Genomic DNA, 19,029 nt, shown 5'->3' on the forward strand with positions numbered 1-19,029 from the left:
TCTGACTGTCTATAACCATATTTTCTACTTCTTGTGTCAAACAAAGTAAAATAAATAATGGATGACAGTAATGATGCTGTTTCTTGTGTTGTTGTATTTCAGCCATTTGGCCAGCAGGGGGCAGTGTGGGAGAAATTATTAAAACTTTGTGTGACAACAAAATGCATTACTCAAAATGAAGGTAAATATTCAAATGTACATACCTGAAACTGTAAATATTATTTTTAGACACATGTAGCTTTTGTCAAGGTTGTTATATTAATTTATTTAAGTATATGATGAAATGTGAGAGGCCACTATAAATTTTAATGTCTGCAGATACTAAAGAGTTTCTGCTCTGTTTTTATGACATATTGTAAAAACTCTTATCAATGTCTAGTTAAGTTTGTTTTTGTTGAGTGTGCAAGTGTGGGTATGTGTATGTGTGAGTGTGTGTGTGTGTGTGTGTGTTGCTGATTATGCAAATAATCATTGGACAATTGTACCAGGAAGTTTCAGTTCAAAAAAAAAAAGAAAAAAATCCCCGACTTCTCCAAGTTCCTCATTCTGGTGGCTCAGTGTTAAGAGTTCACATCAGTCGGCGTGTCCCGCTTGTCTAACATCCCATCAGCAGTCTGACAGTCAGGCAGGCTGTAGGTCAGTCTGATGAAAAACACAGACAAGATATCTGAGGACTAGAGGATTTATAAGGACTGGATTAACTAGGATACACAGTGTGAGCGGTGAGTACAAATGGATGTGAGGCATGAATGATACCAGTGTTTATCAGGCTATTGTGCAACTATCAGAGTCTGTTCGTGCACACTCACATACGCAAACACACAGGAGGAGAGTTGAGATGCTTATAGATAACAGGTTCATTTGTTATGCGAGTGGCTGTATTGATTTAATTTCTAACTAGTCAACTGATAATAAAGTTTTTTTTTTCAATTTCAAATTTGCGTTTTTTTTTTGTCGATTCTTCCATGTATTTTTTTTTTTTAATGTTTACCTTTTATTTACTGAAATATGCCACCACTAATTTAACTTGATGTGCTATAGGTTTTGCTGGGAATGTGGTCAGGTTAATCCATTACTAACACGTTTCCAGTCATTATTTCCTCTTCTCTGTCGTCTTTCATTTCTTCACTTTTTTGAGTCTGTGGCTGCAGCCAGGGGGAAGGAAAAGTTTGTGTCATAGCAAAGCACATTGCACACGTGTGCGTCTGTGTGTGCATGTGTGTGTGTGGCATCTAATCGGTTTAGACCCTTGGTTTCCGGCTGTTTGCGGACTGTCAAGTTAAAAATATATTACAGAGGCATTGAACCAGATCAGAGGCAAACATCCAGCTGCTTGTTATAATATTTTGGCTCACTAGCTATGTCACACCTTATTCACAATAATAGGTCATGGCTCATAATAATCTGCAGATTGTAAACCTCTGTTTAGGCAGGTTAAGCTCATTAAATGTTTTTTTTAGGTGTGTCCCCTTCTCTGTTTGTCCCAGGGTTAATGGTGCATGGACCTTTGTTTCCATAACTCTTGCCCAAACAATCTTGTCTCAAGTCAGATTTAGGTCAGCCTAGGCCAGTTGTGCAGCATTTTCCCAAAACCCTGCCACCTGGACTATAACCATCAATGTTTCAGCACTGTAATTTAAAACGGCATCATGAATTTAGTCTCCTAAGGAATAAAAGTGCCATTGTGTTGGAGACAGTGGTGAGAAAGGCCATAAGCTTTAAAGGAAGAAGTTTAAATGAATCTAGAATTAATGTATGTGAAAATTATCACTATTAGTGTCTCTCTAGGGGCAGCACTTTGGTTTTAACTATAATATGTTAATATGTATTCACATTCCTCTCAGTGTGTAGGTATCCACTATTGGATGGATCGTTATATCAATTTGCAGGATGCATCTAAACGACTTTAGTGAACCTCTAACCATTTATCTATCACCTCAGTGGAGGTCTATACTTTTATGATATACAGTGGCATGCTGTTCATGTGAACATAAGCAAGTGGAAGATGAAATTATCTCCAAAAGGCATAAAGTTACAAATGACACATTCCCTTTACATTTTAAACTTTTTTTCCTCTTTTACACTGTTGCTGAGCTAGAACACGAGGATGCAACTCCACTGTGGCATTTAATGTTTCTTGCTGAGTGGTCACCATAGACTGTAAAAAGAATGGACGTAGCGTCCGTGACGTCACCCATTGGTTTGGGGGAGTCTGTTTTGTGCCGCTACTACGGAGGTTTGAGCTGCGCCATGTTGGATTCTACTTGCCATATTTGGAGCGGTGCGGCCGTTGGCCGGCCGAGACCCCGCCCACTGGCCTCGTAGCAGCGGTCTCCGGACCTGTCACTCAACGTTTCTGCTTCCTAATTGGCGAGAATTTTAAACCTAATAATAGTAAAACGGTAGAGTTTTTTTTAAAAATCACCCCCCTCAGAGTGTGTGCGGGGGTAGGAACTATTGGTTGAGACCAAAAAAATAAATGCTACCAGGCTGTAAATATGTTTTTTAAAGCTGTTAAGTCGGCGATTTTAACATGACGGGCAATGGAGAGTTGCTCGCTTCTGGTACCAGCCCCCAGCGACAGCCGAGGGGATTGCAGTTTGTTGAACGCAGAAGTGAGCTTCACATCTCAGACCGACAACTGCCCCCTTGGTGGTCACAAATAGGTCAGTAAAGGTCTATCTTATAGTTTCTATGTTCCCACATGTTGAGGAACCAGATAGTTTCATATGCATTCCTTAGTCCTTTGTATTTTCGGTCATGTTGCTTGTATTGTGTAACTGGAATTGTGTGTGATGAAGTCTGATTCAATTAACATGTCCGAAATAAATAAGTAAATGTCCTGCTAATGTTAGTCAGGCAAATGATTAAATTGTGAGTCAGATTACAATCGACTTGAGTAGATTGTCGTCATGAACTCATTTTGCTTTACATTGTGGGAATTTAAAAGAATCTTTCATCTTTCATCTAGTGCCATATGATACACCATCAGTCTCAGCTGTTCATGGAATTTAGTGCTTTACTAATTTGCAAGTGCTAACACTCTGAGATGGAGAAGATGGTGAACATCATGCCTGCTAAACATCAGCATGTTAGCATCATCAGTGTGAGCAGGCTGCACTGCTAGCAGCTAAAGCATTTAGCTTATGGTACGTATGTGCCTAAGTCTAAACACAGAATAGCATGGTGATACAGTTGGTTCATTATTACTGTCAGCTAGCAAGTCAGATTCTGTTCGGGTCAGTGAGGTCTTCAGGGCTGCATTGACTCTTGCAACATGGATATCTTTTGTTTCTGTTTGCTTGCAATTCAAACTTGTAGTTTTCCCTGAAACAAAACCACCAGTGGTGGACATGCGTGCTGTCAGTGCTGCTTTTGGATCGAGGATATACATCCAAAGAAGTTTTAATGTTTATGAGTTTACATGGTCTGTAGGCCTATGTGATTGGTTGCTCCTCTTCACTGCTGAGCTCTTTTACCTTCTTCATTTTCTGACTGGCCAGACAATATTTGCAGTAAAATCCATCATTCCATAATGACCCCTGTTCTGTTTCCTGATGCTTTAAGGGGCATTCATTGTCCTGCTGGACTGACTGGCTTAGCGTGTTCCTCTTTTCATTGGTTGTATTGTTCAATCATACGTTGTAGTTTCCCACTGAAAGACCAACAGTGTCATGTTCATTGTTGATTTATGACAAACACCCACTTCTGCTGCTGCGACAGTTTCCGTGTGGTATCAGCAAAGCTGATCTTATCTTATCTAAGATCAACACTATGTTGTTTTATCATGCTTCTTTCCTAACAATTATTTCTGCCATGTCATTATGTTGTCACTTATTTTCACAAGCCAAATTATTCTAATACGTAACGATTATCATGCATTGTGGCACTTATTCAGACACCAACACTGTAAAACCATATAGATATTTACTTTACCAAAACTTGTGTAAACGCTGGGACAAAACTCTTCGACCATATACACACGGATGGTATTTTCATGATATTATGCTGATGGTGGGAAGCCTTGAACATTTCAATATCTCTATAAATCCTGTGCAAAAATGGCCAGAACCTGACATGCTTCACTTTCCTTCCTTCCTTCCTTCAAATTCATGAAGAGACAGAAGACTACCACGCTACACTGGAGACAATGCAGATTAAAGCTAAACTAGCAAATGTGAAGTTATCAGTTCACAGAAATGTTGACGTTAGGACCACTAAAGTGTTCAGATGACAAATGAATTCACTGGCTCCTGCAAAAGTTAAACATTAATGTTATTTGGTTTCATAGTCAAGTTGCTTTACCTTGAAATATGGGTTGATGAACTTGAGGATTTTCATTATTCATTGTATTCTCTTGCTCATTGATTGGGAAACAATCAAATCGAAAATGAATCTCTTGCAACCTGGAAGACTGCAGATCCTTTTAGTGATGTCAGTGGAAGATGGCCACCACTGGATTAAGTTCACTAATAAACTCTCAGGGCCTGGATATGTTCTGGTAAAAAATCTTGGTTTGGGCACTTGTTTTGGGTTAAAATAAGCTCTCTTGAAATTAGATGATTTTAATTCTGGTTGTTAATGGTAACAATAATTATTACATTGTGGTTAAGTTTGATAAACGGCCATGTATTAAACAACATAAATCACTAGCTAACCCTTTGCCTACTATGGATTTAGGGAATATGATAGTGAGTGTAGAGTATGATGCAAATGATCCGTTTAGAACTTACTGTAAATGTTCACCTTATACTCGGATGGAGAGCTGTGGTCTCATTTGCCCCTTAACACCTTTGACATATCACCATTTGTCACACAGGAAGCCTCCTGTGTGTGGCCATTTGGTTTCAGTATCTGTGTCTCAGTTTTAAGTGACCTCTTTTTAGAAAACTGCAGCAATAATTATTTTATTTAGTGAATGAACAGTTGACAAATGGTACAGCAGGGTAGCACTAATTTGATATATTTGGCTCAATATTGTTCTTAAAATTGATCTAAAATAGGCTTCAAAAGAAAAATCTCCCAAAAAAGTAAGAAAAATAATCAATCTTAGCTTCTTCTGCATTTACATTCACACAGTCGGTAATATTCACATTTGTGAACAAAAACTTAATTGATTAAAATAAATAAACGTGTTAAACTGTGTAGCCTACAGCTTGTACAGTTTAGGTCATTGTTATAAATGACATCATTTCACACACCCTTAAACTGGTAAAGTACCTAGTAAGGTGCAGATAAAACATTACCATCCAGCTATTTGTTTGCTCAATCAACTACAACCTAGCTTTACATTTACAGTTTGAGAGTAGTGTAGTAGAACTGTTCCCTATGTCATACATATGACGATAAAAACACTGTCTTAGTAGCAATAAAAAAAAGTTGTTTGGATCTCAAGAGCTGTAAAGAATTTTGCACTATATACTGTTGCTAATGTTATCATATGGTGCTCATGGCTTTTGTACAAGATCCAGAGCAAACAGATTTATTAAGCATGTGTAAAGAAAATGTTAAACAAATATGTCCTTTACAGTGAAATGCTTTCATATCTTAAGAATGGCTTGTCCCCATAAGGTAACACCAAGGTGTATGTGGGTTTCCTCTCAGTTATTTTTTAAATCACTCACCGATAGGAAAAGTTCAAATAAACATGACCCTGATTGGGTTCACCTTGGTTTTATTTTTACATTCCAAAACTTAGAAGTCACAGGTGTTCAACACCAGAATTGTGTTTGTTTCAGCAGCTGTAAATGGTAAATGTGTAACACTCAAGTTCATTCTTCCTTTTTCTCACTTCCCCCTGTAGGCAGGCAGGATGGGCTGTATGAAGTCCACTTTGAGTGAAGGTCTGAGCGGAGGTGTGGAGGGGAAAATCAACCCGCAGACTGTACGTACCGACCAAACCCACTATGTCAGAGACCCCACCTTCAATACAAAAAACAACATAGTAAGTAGTCAGACAGCTGGACTGAACAACACCATATCACTGATTTCTTTTCTCTTAGCAGTTGCTGTGCTGACAATCAAAGTGTAAAAGTGATGCATTTAATATTTGTATCTAAACCATTTTTAAATGGAAAATCTATTTAATATTCGTGGTTTTGTTTTGTAGTTTACGTAATTTACGTTGAAGCTACACCCTTTTAGGAAAAACTGACTCATACATTTCCTAATGAACACCACTTCCCTATACAGTAGCTATCTGACATGATGATGAGGAACAGACCGTGAGAGCCAAATATGAAACAAATAATAATTCTCTGTCCCTGTCATTAAACATTTGCATTATTTCTGATTCTACAAACTCCTGGTTTGCCTTTATAGAACAGCTCACTGCTACCTGGCCAGGTGTTCCAAAAGATGGAAGGTATGCCTCATATTTTGCAACAAGCACTGGTGTAAAATGCATTGTTAGAACGTAGCGTGTCTTATTTTTATGTTGTATTTGAAATTCAACATAGAGAATCAACAAACTGCATGAAACCTGTTTGTTCACCTGACTTACAGTTAGTGTAAAAGACTACTCTGTTATAATTATTTATTAGTCTTGGGTTGGTGAGGTGCTATGCTAATGCTGTATTCTTCCATATGTTGCAGTAATAAAATAAAGTTTTGCTGTGCACTATTTGACATGTCAATGCCTTTTTTTCTGTTTCATCTCTAGAACAAAGGGGGGTCGGCACAATAGTGGTTGGCCTCTACCCATACGAATCCACACACCCAGACGACTTAGCGTTCAAGAAAGGAGAGAAGCTGAGGGTCTTAGAGGAGTGAGTGTCTGATATTGATGTTAGACTGATTCAACTTCATGAAATGTTCTCAGTTATATATAACTGAGAACATCATGTGAGGCAAACCATACACCACGAGAATAAGATAATACATATAAGCTATTACAGTACAAGCAGGCAACACTCCACTATGCTTTTAGGATAGAAAATTATTATTTTTTTCTATTTTTAAAGGAGACATATTATGGAAATATCACTTTTTGAAGGCTCTTTAACATATATTTGGGTGTTTGTCTTGCCTTCCGGCCCCCAAAATGTGAGAATTGACAAAAAAAATCTGTAATTTTCAAGCTCCCGGTTGAAATCCATGTGGTTTTAGGAGCTGTTCCCTCAGTTGTCTTCCAGTAACTAGGTTTCGAATTTGCCAAATACCACCCCTACCTGGGACCGGTAGAAGGAGTGGGGCATTTAAAGGGACAGGCACTTAAACCAGCCGTTCTGAACAGGGCTGTTTTGAGAGTATGAAAGAGCTGTGATGTTTGATCCTTGTGTATTTTGACCAAAGCAATGTCAAAGAAATGTCTTTAAGACACCTGGGAACTATTTTAATTTGTGGAAAGGGGGCATAATATGTCTCCTTTAAAGTGATCAAAGTGCAATTTCATGTAAAAAGTAAGGGTGAGTTTATAGAAGGTGCCAAGACAAAAAAAAGTGTTTAAATCAACTGGTATTTATTGCAGACGTGGTGAGTGGTGGAAAGCAAAGTCACTGACAACCAGCAAAGAAGGATTTATCCCGTCCAATTACGTCGCACAAGCTGACACCATCGAGACAGAGGAGTAAGTCCCTGCATCAAATAAATGACTTTTAAAATGTTTTCTTCAATACCAATAGTTGTACAATTGTGCACAGACATTAAAAAAGATCTAATTTGTGTCAATTACAGGGTGACTTTTAACGTAATTATCTATTAATTACACCTCAATAGTAGTTTCTCTCATTTGCTTTAGCTAAATTCTCAAATTAGAAACACGTTTTTCCAAAACATTAAGTTAAAATTAATAGTTTGTCATTAACTACAGATTATGTGTATGTGTATCATTTATGTCTCATTCATTTAAGACAGCTGCATTGTTTTGGGACGTGTACAATTCTCTAGCAACAATAACAACTTTACATTTCAGTTACATTGGCCACTCAACTGACACAACAACTAGGTTTTGACTTTGTGTGACATTTGCACCTGCAGTTTAGAGAATGTGAAGGCTGATTCAGAAGATATCTGAAACAATCAAGAGAAAACTGTAGCATGAGGAAAAAGTCTATTTTGTATACTCAGTGTGTTTCCTGATCATTGCAGGTGGTTTTTCAAGGACATCACAAGAAAGGATGCAGAGAGGCAGCTACTGGCTCCGGCAAACAAACCCGGCTCTTATCTCATCAGAGAGAGTGAAACATCAAAAGGTCTGGAAATCACAACCGCACTGAGAGAAACACACACATTCACAATGAACCTTCACTGTCAAGATATAGTATAGATTTCAGGCTGTGCTCCTCCTTCATTTTTGAACCAGTTAAACCAAGTATGGATCTTTCTCTTGTTTGTCTTGTGATGTCTCTACAGGGAGTTACTCATTGTCCATCAGAGACGTGGACGCCCAGGGGACAGATTCAGTCAAACACTATAAGATAAGGATGCTGGATAATGGCGGTTACTACATCTCCCCAAAAATCTCATTTCCTGACATCGGCCGCATGATCAAACACTACCACAGTGAGTATGACTCTGGAGGTTGGGAAAAACAATAATCGAAAAAAACAAACATAATTGTATTATTTCCTGTTTGCATCGTTCGCACAGCTGGGCGCCTGGGCATCTCACTTCAGGACTAACCCCAGGCTGAGCATTTTCTGGCTAATTAGCAAGTCAACAAGCTAAACTAACAAGCCCAGTATGGTGAGGAAAGACTCAGAAACCTGCTAATTAGTGCCAAGACACAGGCTAAATAAAATACAGCTAGAACTCCCTTCAAAAACAGGAACGCAGACTTCGACACCCCCTGTTAGTCAATTAACCACACAGCAAGCAGCAGCAGATATTTACATGAAAAATCCTCCAAACGGCATCAGCAACCACACACACAGTGATGTCAAGGCAGCTAGCACCTTGTGGGGTGGCACCCACCTGTCACTCGGTTATGAATACATGAAAACAGGTGAATATTTGTACATAACTATTTATTCTACTATCTAATTAGTCTTTTGATTATGCTTTTCTCGCCTTTATTGTTTATTTTTACTGCCTATTGTAACATCTGAATTTCCCTCTGGGAATTAATAAAGTAGATCTTTATTTTATCTTATCTAAAAATGTATTCACACCCTACAGTTGTCATGAAGGAGAAGATCAGCTGTAGAGACTAAAACGGTTTTTGGACAGGGCTGTAAACCTGTCTTTTATCTGCTGTGATGTAAATCAGTTTAACATGATGGTGTGATTTGCTTTTGGAACAAGCCTCAAGTGGCCATTAGGAGTAAATGCAAGTTTTGGCACTTGATACATTTATCAGCTCCTTAGACAGTACCTTTTAGAAAAGGGTTATTTCATCTGTTCATCCCTATACCTATAACATGTGCAGAACCTAGTTACATTGATTAGACCTTTACAGTGTCTGAGACTAAAAAGGATTTCATTTTCCAGGTAAACCAGATGGCCTGTGTCGAAAACTGGACCGTCCATGTGTAAAACCCAAAGCTCAGAAACCGTGGGATAAAGACGCCTGGGAGATTTCCAAAGAGTCTATAAAGATGGTGAAGAAACTAGGAGCTGGGCAGTTCGGAGAAGTCTGGATGGGTGAGTAAGAGGGAAAACGTAATTTACTTTCATTTATTCAAGAAGTTTTATATAGTGCATACAGGGAGAAGTTGGAAACAAAACTTAACTTTTCATCGAAACTCAAAAATCCTACTTCCAGAACCATGGAGTTTATTTGACATATGTTCTAAATTGTGAGAAGCAAAAATCAATAATATCTTTAATGTGCGATAGAGGCTTAATGCCACCCCCAATCCATTTATTATAGCAGGGTTATGGTGATGAGCAGGTTCAGGTATTTCAGATATTTTTTTTCTTTCTTTCATTTACAGTAGTTTCAGAGCAGCAGAAGTAAACAGCACAGGGAAGTTCCATTTCCTCATAATTATAACAAAAATGACTTCCTTCTTGTGTTCCACATAACATGTGTGACATATTTTCAGGGAGAAAGTATGTTTTACTCTGAAATTATGCTCAAAGGAGTCTACACAATGAGTCTGAGGTGGTTCAGGACAATGACAGACAGGGGTTGGCAGCGCTGTCATCTGTGAAGGAAATGTTGGAGTTTCAAGGGAGATTTGCATTAGATACACACATATTCCAGAGAGGGTGTGTAGGGAGAATGGAAGAGCGATACAGTACATCTAATTAAAAGCTTTGTCAAGTTTCTCATTTGTGTACCATGTTTAAAAAATATTCGCATGCCCTCTTTCACAATTCTGTCGCAATTTTTTGAAGAAAGCGGGAAGTGACGAATGAGTGGTTAAAACATGTTTTCTATCTTTGGGTGGTTAATGACGGAAGAGTCTGGTTCCAGGAATTTGGGCAATTCTGAAACTAGAGAACAGAACAACATTACTGTTAATGTAATCCATGTTGTTAATGGATAATAATATTGTGTGACACAATAGACACAGAAAAGGTACTGAACCCCATTGGAAGCAGCACCTTTCAGGGAGGGGGAGGTTTCCTATCACGGTAAGGGTAAAAGAAGAGTCCAGATTTACATCAGGAAACAGTTTCAGTTTCATGAACATCCCACTCGTGCCACCAACACGGCTAAAGTACTCATCATCCTGTGCCAGGCTTATATACAAAGTCAGTGCAGTAAGTAATTGGATAGTTTTTTCTTCATAGGATGAAACTGTATCCGTATTAATACGTCAGGGTCCTGACTCACAGTGAGGGGTAAACAGGCCTGATGTTCAAGTTTCAACTTCGTCACTGTCACGATTCAGTGATTTCAGGAAACAAATGCAGACAGACACAGTTAGGACGGTACAATGAAAGCAAACACACAAGACTGTGGAACAGGCAGATGGGGAGACTAGCTGGCCGAAACAGGAACCCATGAAAAACAGTTCGATAGTCAGAGAACAATAACACAGACCCAGGTTAGAAGCATGCAGTGACAAAGGAGTGAGGGGATCAAACATGTCAAACCACTGACAGCATGTGGGCACAGGTTCGCATTAAAGACCCACTCCCATGAAAATCGTGTTTTTCGTGCTTTTCACATGTTCCTGTGGCATTTTTCTTGTGTTAGAGGACATATCAGCAGAAAAGGAAGTGCAAAATTGCATTTCTGAGTTTTTCTGCCTTCAAACTGCTGTGAACCAACGGCAGACTCAAACTGGCAGTTTCAGGGAGACTGGAGCTGACGTGTCACAGCTCCAGGGGAGGGCACTAGTGCTACAAGCTCCCGCCCCGCTCTGCATCTGGCTCAGAGGTGAAAGGCTTCACAGCTCGGTGTAGCTGCAAGGTATAACAGGTGTAGCTCACCTGGTAGAGCAGCTTGTCAGCTTGGTGTAGCTGTCAAGGTATAACAGGTAGAGCTCACCTGGTAGAGCAGCTTGCACCGTGAGCAAGGACTATGTTACAGTCTGGGATCGAATCCCAGTGTGGAGTTTTGCGGTAAACGCGCTGAATCTGTAATTGTACAATGTCCAGCTCTCAGCAAGCGGGGGGTGGGGTGTGAGGAGGTGGCTGGGCGGGTGCAGAGCAGCGCAGTCTCCGCCCACCCTCCAGAGGTGCATTGCTAATGAGCTTTGCTAATGAGCTGGTTTTAAAATGACCGAAAAGGGTCGCGGGAGTGGGACTTTAAAGACATTAGCTAAGGGAATTACCTAAAGTTCAATGCATTGTGACATTAAAGATTATATTACCATTGGTTACCATTGGTTAGTGTTTGACACAGTAAACAACCGCCATCTGGCTGAAGAAGAAGAAGAATATTTAATGGGCAAGTCTGGTCTCTTTTCCTCTGTTTTGCTAACCCTCCTCCTGGCCATGTGCATTTGTTTTCAACGAAGCCGGCGAGAAATCAATCAATAGAGCGGTAACGTTATATATCATATGTTACAACATGTATTTGTGTAGTCTTACAGTATCAGTCATAAACAAGAGATTACCGGTATGAAGTGCTTTTGTGTCGCGGTGCCGCAGAGACGAGAGCTAAGACACCGGGGCAGCGCTGATCTTGCAAATATTTTTTTCAGCCAAGAGACGCTACATGGAAGTCAGAGCCTCCATTCTCCCTGTAACACGTTACAGATCATCAGGTCATTTATTAAACCATCACAATTACTCCAAAGCTGGTTAATTAAGGTAAAAAAAATAGCTAAGATAAAAATCCCTGCATAGTTCCTCTCTAACAAACAAGAAAGAATGGAGCTAATGCTAACATTTAGCATCACTAGAGAAAGGACAAAAAAACACAAACACACAGCTCAGTTGTTGTGACAGAACCACGTGATAATGTGATGATAGATCCCATCATCTGTTTTTAGTTTTTTGTTTAGTCAGTTTTCTATTGATCAATAGTGTCTGCAGTGCTGACACCATGCAACCATGTTCCCACCACCCCTCCCTCCACCTCTCCTCCCTCCTCCTCTCCTCCTCTCTCTGCCTCTGCACACACAGCTTACTACAACAACAACACCAAGGTGGCAGTGAAGACTCTGAAGCCCGGCACCATGACGGTGGAGGCCTTCCTGGATGAAGCCAACGTGATGAAGACGCTGCAGCACGACAGGCTGGTGCGGCTCTACGCTGTCATCACCAAGACGCAGCCCATCTACATCATCACTGAGTTTATGGCAAACGGTGAGTGAGCTCTAAGACGCACGCTACACATATCGTGACTTCCAGTAAATGCAGCGGCGCAATAAGTTAACATTAATCGTTATTTGGAGAAATAAGAAGTGCAGATGTCAGCAGCTCGTGTTGTGACTCAGCCCTCATGTGAACACACAACTGGTCATGTTTCAGGAAGATTAGCAGCTCGAGATGTAAGATGATAATTTTGCTTCCTAAAAAACTTAAGGCTTAAAAAACTGAGCTGAACCTTCAAATAAATATTTGCAGATTAAACTTGGAGCTAAATGTGCAGCATGCGCACCACACAGAGACACAAGGCCCTGACATTGTTTCCTGTTGTGTCGGTTTTCAGGCAGCCTGCTAGACTTCTTGAAGAGCGACCTGGGCTGCAGGCAGCAGCTACCCAAGCTCATCGATTTCTCAGCACAGGTGACACATTTTTCTCACAGCATGTTCTCCTGAAGGTTGTGAAACACACATAAGTCGATCTTTTCATTGCTGAAGTGAAAGGAGGAACAGTAACTTAAAGTAAAAATATAACAGTTCAGTCAGTCTAATAAAACCAAGGGATGATGTTTTTAAAAACATCTCTATTATTGAGCCAAAAGTCATTCTGACTATCAACAGTATTTCTTTAATATAAGCTATTATTTTACTATAGGACATAGGCTATTATACATTTCATCGTCAGGCTGGTAGACCTCCCCCAAAATAAGTAAGAAAGCAAATGTTAAAAGTCAAGAACAATGATGAAAACAAAGTCATAGTTATTTAAGTTAGGGGTGTGACTGTGTACACGTGTAAACGTTTACACGGAATGAAACTGTAAACGTTTAGTAAAAAATCCCTAAACGATACACGCAATTATTATTTTTTTATTTTTTATTTTTTTACATAGCGTACATTTTGGGGGGCTGGGTGAAAAATAGTCCCTCACACTGTCTTAATTTAGAGAAAACTATGATTTAATAAAAATGATGCTGTGACGCGCTTCCCTCCTCCAGACAAAATGTGCGTGAGTGAGTTTTTTTTTCCTTTCTTTTTTTTTTTTTTGCGAGCGAGTGTGATGGCACCGCCACCGAGTAAACGCCCATCCGAAATAAACGCCGGGTCAGACATTGCTTTTCTGGTTGCCAAGAAATATTCTATGCAAATATAGCCTCCCTAAACACAAACAAATAACCTTAAAATAATTGAAAGGGGTGTCTCGAGACATTAAAGACGGCCGAGGACTGACGAGACGCCTCTGGGCTGGTTGCTCCTGCCCGGTCTGTCCACTCCTCTCATCCGCACTTCAGCACCTGTCCAGGGCTGCACCGTGTCGGCTCGGCTCGGCTCGCTCCTCGTTTTAAATGACTTACTCCTTTTAAAAGTAGTGTAAACAATTTACTGTTCTGATCACTCATACGTGTGTATGGTTAGGCAATACGGTGCATTATTATTAGTTATACTTCAAAAGTAAAGGACGGTGGAGCGAGCCAAGCTGTAGCCCAGGACAGGTGCTGAAGTGTGGGAGAGGAGGGGAGAGACTGGGCTCCGCGGGGCTCTGGCAACTTGCAGCGGATCAGGAAGGATGGAGGTCAGCGAGACCGGGGGGGGGGGGGGGGGGGGGGGGGGTACGGTGGTACGGTGGTCGACTCTGAACGCTCACCGGGCAGATCTCTCCAGTTACGGTGCGGTGCGTGTCGGGGGGGAGGGGGGCGGGACGAATCCGCCGTCCGGTCTCCTCCGCTCCGGTGTAACACCGGCACGGTGGCTGCAGTGTCACCGGCTGCGCATATCAGACTAAACAAAAATAAGGCTATAGCAACCTATAGGTCCTGAAGCGTGTACACGTGTACACGAAAAAAAATGCACAGTGTACACGTGTACATATTTTCGTACACGTTCACATCCCTAATTTAAGTACACAGGGACACAGAAACTAATCAAGGGCCTGATTAAGCTGATTGCACCGAATACAGCTGTCTGTGCTTTTATTGCTAGCCTTGTATTGCCTGTGTTTTATGCATGTGGTTAGAGACATAATATTGTCTTATTAATTGATTTTAGTAATGATTTCTTTTTAACTGTTAACATCTTATAATAGATTTTGGTACCAAGTGTAATTTCTCATGACACTTTCAGCAGCTGCTCAGCACAACATGCAAAAGCATTGAACTTGTTTACAGAAAAGACTAAAATTCATATCTAACATATTTATGGAGATATAAATGGATCCTTCAAGAAAATCCTATTATTTATAGAAATGGCACAAATATGACGTGTTTTTTTCCAGGACAGTTCCCAGAAAACTATGAGGAAATTACAGACAAAAATAATGTGTGGGATGTTTCCTGTTTAATCTTGGAAACTGTGCACAGAAGATGACTGGATTCTTGTCGTGATTTTCTGGGAATGCTTGAATGCAAATTACACAGATAGAAAATCCTCTTGGAATATAAGAGAAAAGTATGCTTTGTTTTAGTGTCCAACTTGTGATGATAGTTATATACATCATATGTTTCTTTTGCTGTTGCAGATAGCAGAAGGCATGGCCTACATAGAGAAGAAGAACTACATCCACAGAGACCTGAGAGCAGCGAATGTCCTGGTGTCAGAGAGCCTGCTCTGTAAAATAGCTGATTTTGGACTGGCAAGAGTCATAGAGGACGACGAGTACTCTGCCAGAGAGGGTAAACTTTGTCTTTGTGTTATAGACATAGGCTACTCGGTCATCATCATGTGCTCCCATACACAATGACCAGTGGTACTGACTGCCATGAAGCTCACACACGTTTCCTCTCACACTCACACCAGAACAGTGATATAGTCTGATTTTACACCTGGCTGATCAATGATCTGGAACCAGGGTTTGTTTCTCTATCTGGAGGAGAAGTTTAAAAAAAAACCTTCCATTTCATATAAAGACAGAGAGGGCGAGGTGTGTGGGAATGTGTAGGGGAGTTATTTACATAGATGAATTCTGTCTATTCTAATAATAATCTTTCACATCGTTGTGTTAATGGTGACTTTTAATATTTGAATGTAACTACCGGTATGTGTGTCATTTGCAGGGGCTAAATTCCCTATTAAGTGGACCGCCCCAGAGGCCATTAACTACGGCTCCTTCACCATCAAGTCAGACATGTGGTCCTTTGGAGTTCTCCTCTATGAGATCATCACCTACGGAAAAATTCCTTACCCAGGTAAACATCAACCGATGGCGATTGTATAAAACACATGATTATCTTATGAAATATGATGCATTTTTATAGTCGATACTACCTTGACATGCTGCATTTTAAAAGCTGCAAACATGTCACTTCCTCAGTAGCGACAGTCCTGTAATATGATTTACATAACCTGTATAACGAGTATATTTTCTTTGGACAGATTACAATGTGTATCTGATTATACACTTATAACATTTGATCATTACATTTGCAAAACTTGAATGTCTAACATGGCATTTTTAAATCATAGTACTGTCTTTAGTGAAGCTTTCAGTAGATAAGTAATATCAGCTCATATTGTTAGAGAGTTTATTTCCCTTCTTTACTTTATATCCAGCCAATTAATATGATTTTTTTTAACAACTGCCCTAATTATTTCTTGAAGTACAATCTTTTTATTTTGAAATATGACCAGAAGGAATTGTTGTACTGAGCACATGTTAGAAGGTGTTACTTTGTTATTTCCTGCCCTCTAGTGGTGAAATGTAGCCTATGTCTTCTTTATTCTGGATGGAGAAACTAATTCAGTCACTGACAAACTGTGTATACCACCAGATTTAAATCAGCTCCTAGACCTAGACCAACACAATATTGCATAATGCATTTTTTTACTCACATGCGTGTTGTCCTCAGGTATGACCAAAGGGGAGGTGATATCCTCTGTCCAGCGTGGCTACAGGATGCCGCAGCCTAACAACTGTCCTGCTGAGTTGTATGACGTCATGATGTGCTGCTGGAAGAACAAACCAGAGGAAAGACCCACCTTTGATTACATACAGAGCGTCCTGGATGACTTCTACACCGCCACAGAGGGACAGTACCAGCAGCAGCCATAGAGAGTGACAAGCAGAAAGGCTGTATGACACAATCTATAGACATTTACTGTATAGGCTGATTATTTTAATAACTGCTGTTGAGAACCTTTAGTGTATTATATAAGTGTGTGCTGTGTGCTCTTGGTTGGTTGGAACAGAATTTAAAATATCACCTTGAAGCATTGTGTAAGATAGAAAGAAAACATACGAGTATTATATACAGCTTTTTGTGTAAAGTACCTTTAACTCCAAACTCTTGTATCTTGGCATTTCAATATTTGAAACTAACAGACAGATGAACTGAGAAAATCACAGATGAAACAAGGACTTTTGATACATTTCCATTCACCTCTTTGACTGAACAAGTATTTTTAATGATATAGGCTATTTAAGTTCAAAATAATTAAAAATACTGAAAATATATTTCATTTTATTGCTGTTTGACTGAGCCGTTCTCTGATCTTTGCTGTTCACAGAGATTTAGTGCTGGCCTACTGCCCATGTTTATAAAGAATCATATTTTCCAGTTACAGAAGGTACAGGAGGAAGTCATCCCTACTAGATTATGATTGACCATTTTACATTTCATTGCTTATTACAGTACCTGATGAGCTGCTCTTACAGTGAACCAGACATACCATAATTTGACGATTACACTGTGCTGTTTCATTGACCAGTGAAGGGTTGATCGCCTGTAAATCCACTTCATATTGAAGTGCTGTAGCTTTTTTGTATAATCAGTTGTCTTGTCTTGTTATGTTTTCATTTCAAATATGGCCTTTCATAAATCAGACATGTTGGTTTGATTGAATTTGATTTGGATGACTCTAGTGTTGCCGAGTAGAAGTGAAAGTAACATTTGACAGGTTTAGATTTAATGTAAGGCATGAAAATACAGAAAGGTTCCCAAAACAGTCTTTTAAATGCTGTAAATAAATACATATATGATGATATCTAAGTCTTATTGTGTTGGGTGTCTTTTTAGTTAGGGATTTGCTGACATTTGCTGACATGGCCACAATAATCATCACTTCTGTCAACTCGAGGAATTCTGCCTAATAAAAAACAAAACACGTCGTGTGGGGTCAAACTTTGACAGCCAAGTCAAAAACCAACAGCACAATACTGGTGTCTGTGTGTGTCACGTCCTGCGCTGCTGCCCACATTCACTAGTTGTTTTATCCTTCACTTGTTTATTTTTATTAGCAGGACTAAAACAAATGGAAAGGAACTCTGTGTAAAGTGTAGTGGCTAATAACATCACCCATTTTCTCAAACAGATTAGTAAACAGTAGTTTGCTAACTTAGCATCCAAGAGAAGCAACTCATCCTCTTCATCATGTTTTTACAAATGAAGTCACTTGGTTGGTTGGTTGGTTTACTTTATTAATCCCTCTGAAGGGAAATTGATTGTCACTCTGTACGCACAACATCCAACACACAATACTACAACATGACAAGCATTGACAACTCAGGCAGTACAATCAGTGCAATGCCATGCATTACTCAGCATAGCACACAACAGAAAACGACAATAATTAACGACAATGTTCATAAACTTAACTAAACACTTAACTTACCTGTCCAACGGCAGTAACTCAGATTTCTGCTCTACACTGATGGAAATGTGCATTTGTCGTCTTCATCAGTTACTTTCTTTCCTTCATCCCTTCTGTTGAACGACCAGTTTTGTTTGGTTGTTTATTCTTTTCGCACAATCCCCTGAACTTTTGTCTTTGGCGCTTCTTCGGGTTGTCGGCCATGTTTCTACCTGTTGCTAGGAGACTCGCGGCTCCTCTCCCTCCCATTTCCGGTGCGCAGCGCGGCAATGTCGCCGGTTGACAACATAGATCTCTATCAATACATCCATGATATCTATGGGTTGACAAGAACAAAGTCCTTCTCTGACAAGAAGAAGAAAAAAACGCAAGAGATTTGTGAAGCTGTGAAGTAGCGGCTCTCTTTTTTCTTCCTGGCTTTATTTATTTATTTATTTTGTTGGTCATGTGACTGGTATTCTTGGTTTGTCAGATGTTTTCTCCCCATCAACAACAACAACAACAACAAAACTCAAACTGTGAAATAGCCTAACTTTAAAAATGAGTCCAGATTTTGAATATTGGTTATTATTTCTTTGTGAATGTCAGGTTTGGTGGGAGGAGGCCATCCATGGAGGAGCCCTACCTGCAGACATATCTGTCCAAGAACTCTTTTTATTTGTTGTTTTTTTCTCCAATCATTTTTTGCACAATGTAGCCTAACGTAATACGTAAATGTTAAGGTTAAATCTCAGTAGGATTTCCTGATAAATGAAAAATAAATCAATAAAAAACAAATTGGTGCCATAATTTCCCTAG

At 39.7% G+C, this 19,029-nt stretch overlaps 1 protein-coding gene across 2 annotated transcripts; it reads left to right on the forward strand.

The window, feature by feature from the left end:
• Window positions 1-567: 567 nt before the first annotated feature.
• Window positions 568-17,533, forward strand: lyn (LYN proto-oncogene, Src family tyrosine kinase). 2 transcript variants are annotated; one of them, XM_083990907.1, is made up of 13 exons: window positions 568-722; window positions 5,804-5,944; window positions 6,322-6,364; window positions 6,662-6,767; window positions 7,469-7,567; window positions 8,089-8,192; window positions 8,353-8,502; window positions 9,430-9,582; window positions 12,466-12,648; window positions 12,995-13,071; window positions 15,164-15,317; window positions 15,699-15,830; window positions 16,491-17,533. In XM_083990907.1, the coding sequence occupies exons 2-13, from the start codon at window positions 5,813-5,815 to the stop codon at window positions 16,691-16,693; spliced, it is 1,536 nt and encodes a 511-aa protein (XP_083847033.1). In that variant the 5' UTR covers window positions 568-722; window positions 5,804-5,812; the 3' UTR covers window positions 16,694-17,533. The 2 variants fall into 2 exon arrangements, with proteins under 2 accessions (XP_083847033.1, XP_083847034.1); XM_083990908.1 differs by having other exon boundaries at window positions 5,804-5,884.
• Window positions 17,534-19,029: the final 1,496 nt, after the last annotated feature.

Source organism: Trachurus trachurus (genome assembly GCF_905171665.1).
Source record: "Trachurus trachurus genome assembly, chromosome: 17".
NCBI classification, from domain to species: Eukaryota; Metazoa; Chordata; class Actinopteri; order Carangiformes; family Carangidae; genus Trachurus; species Trachurus trachurus.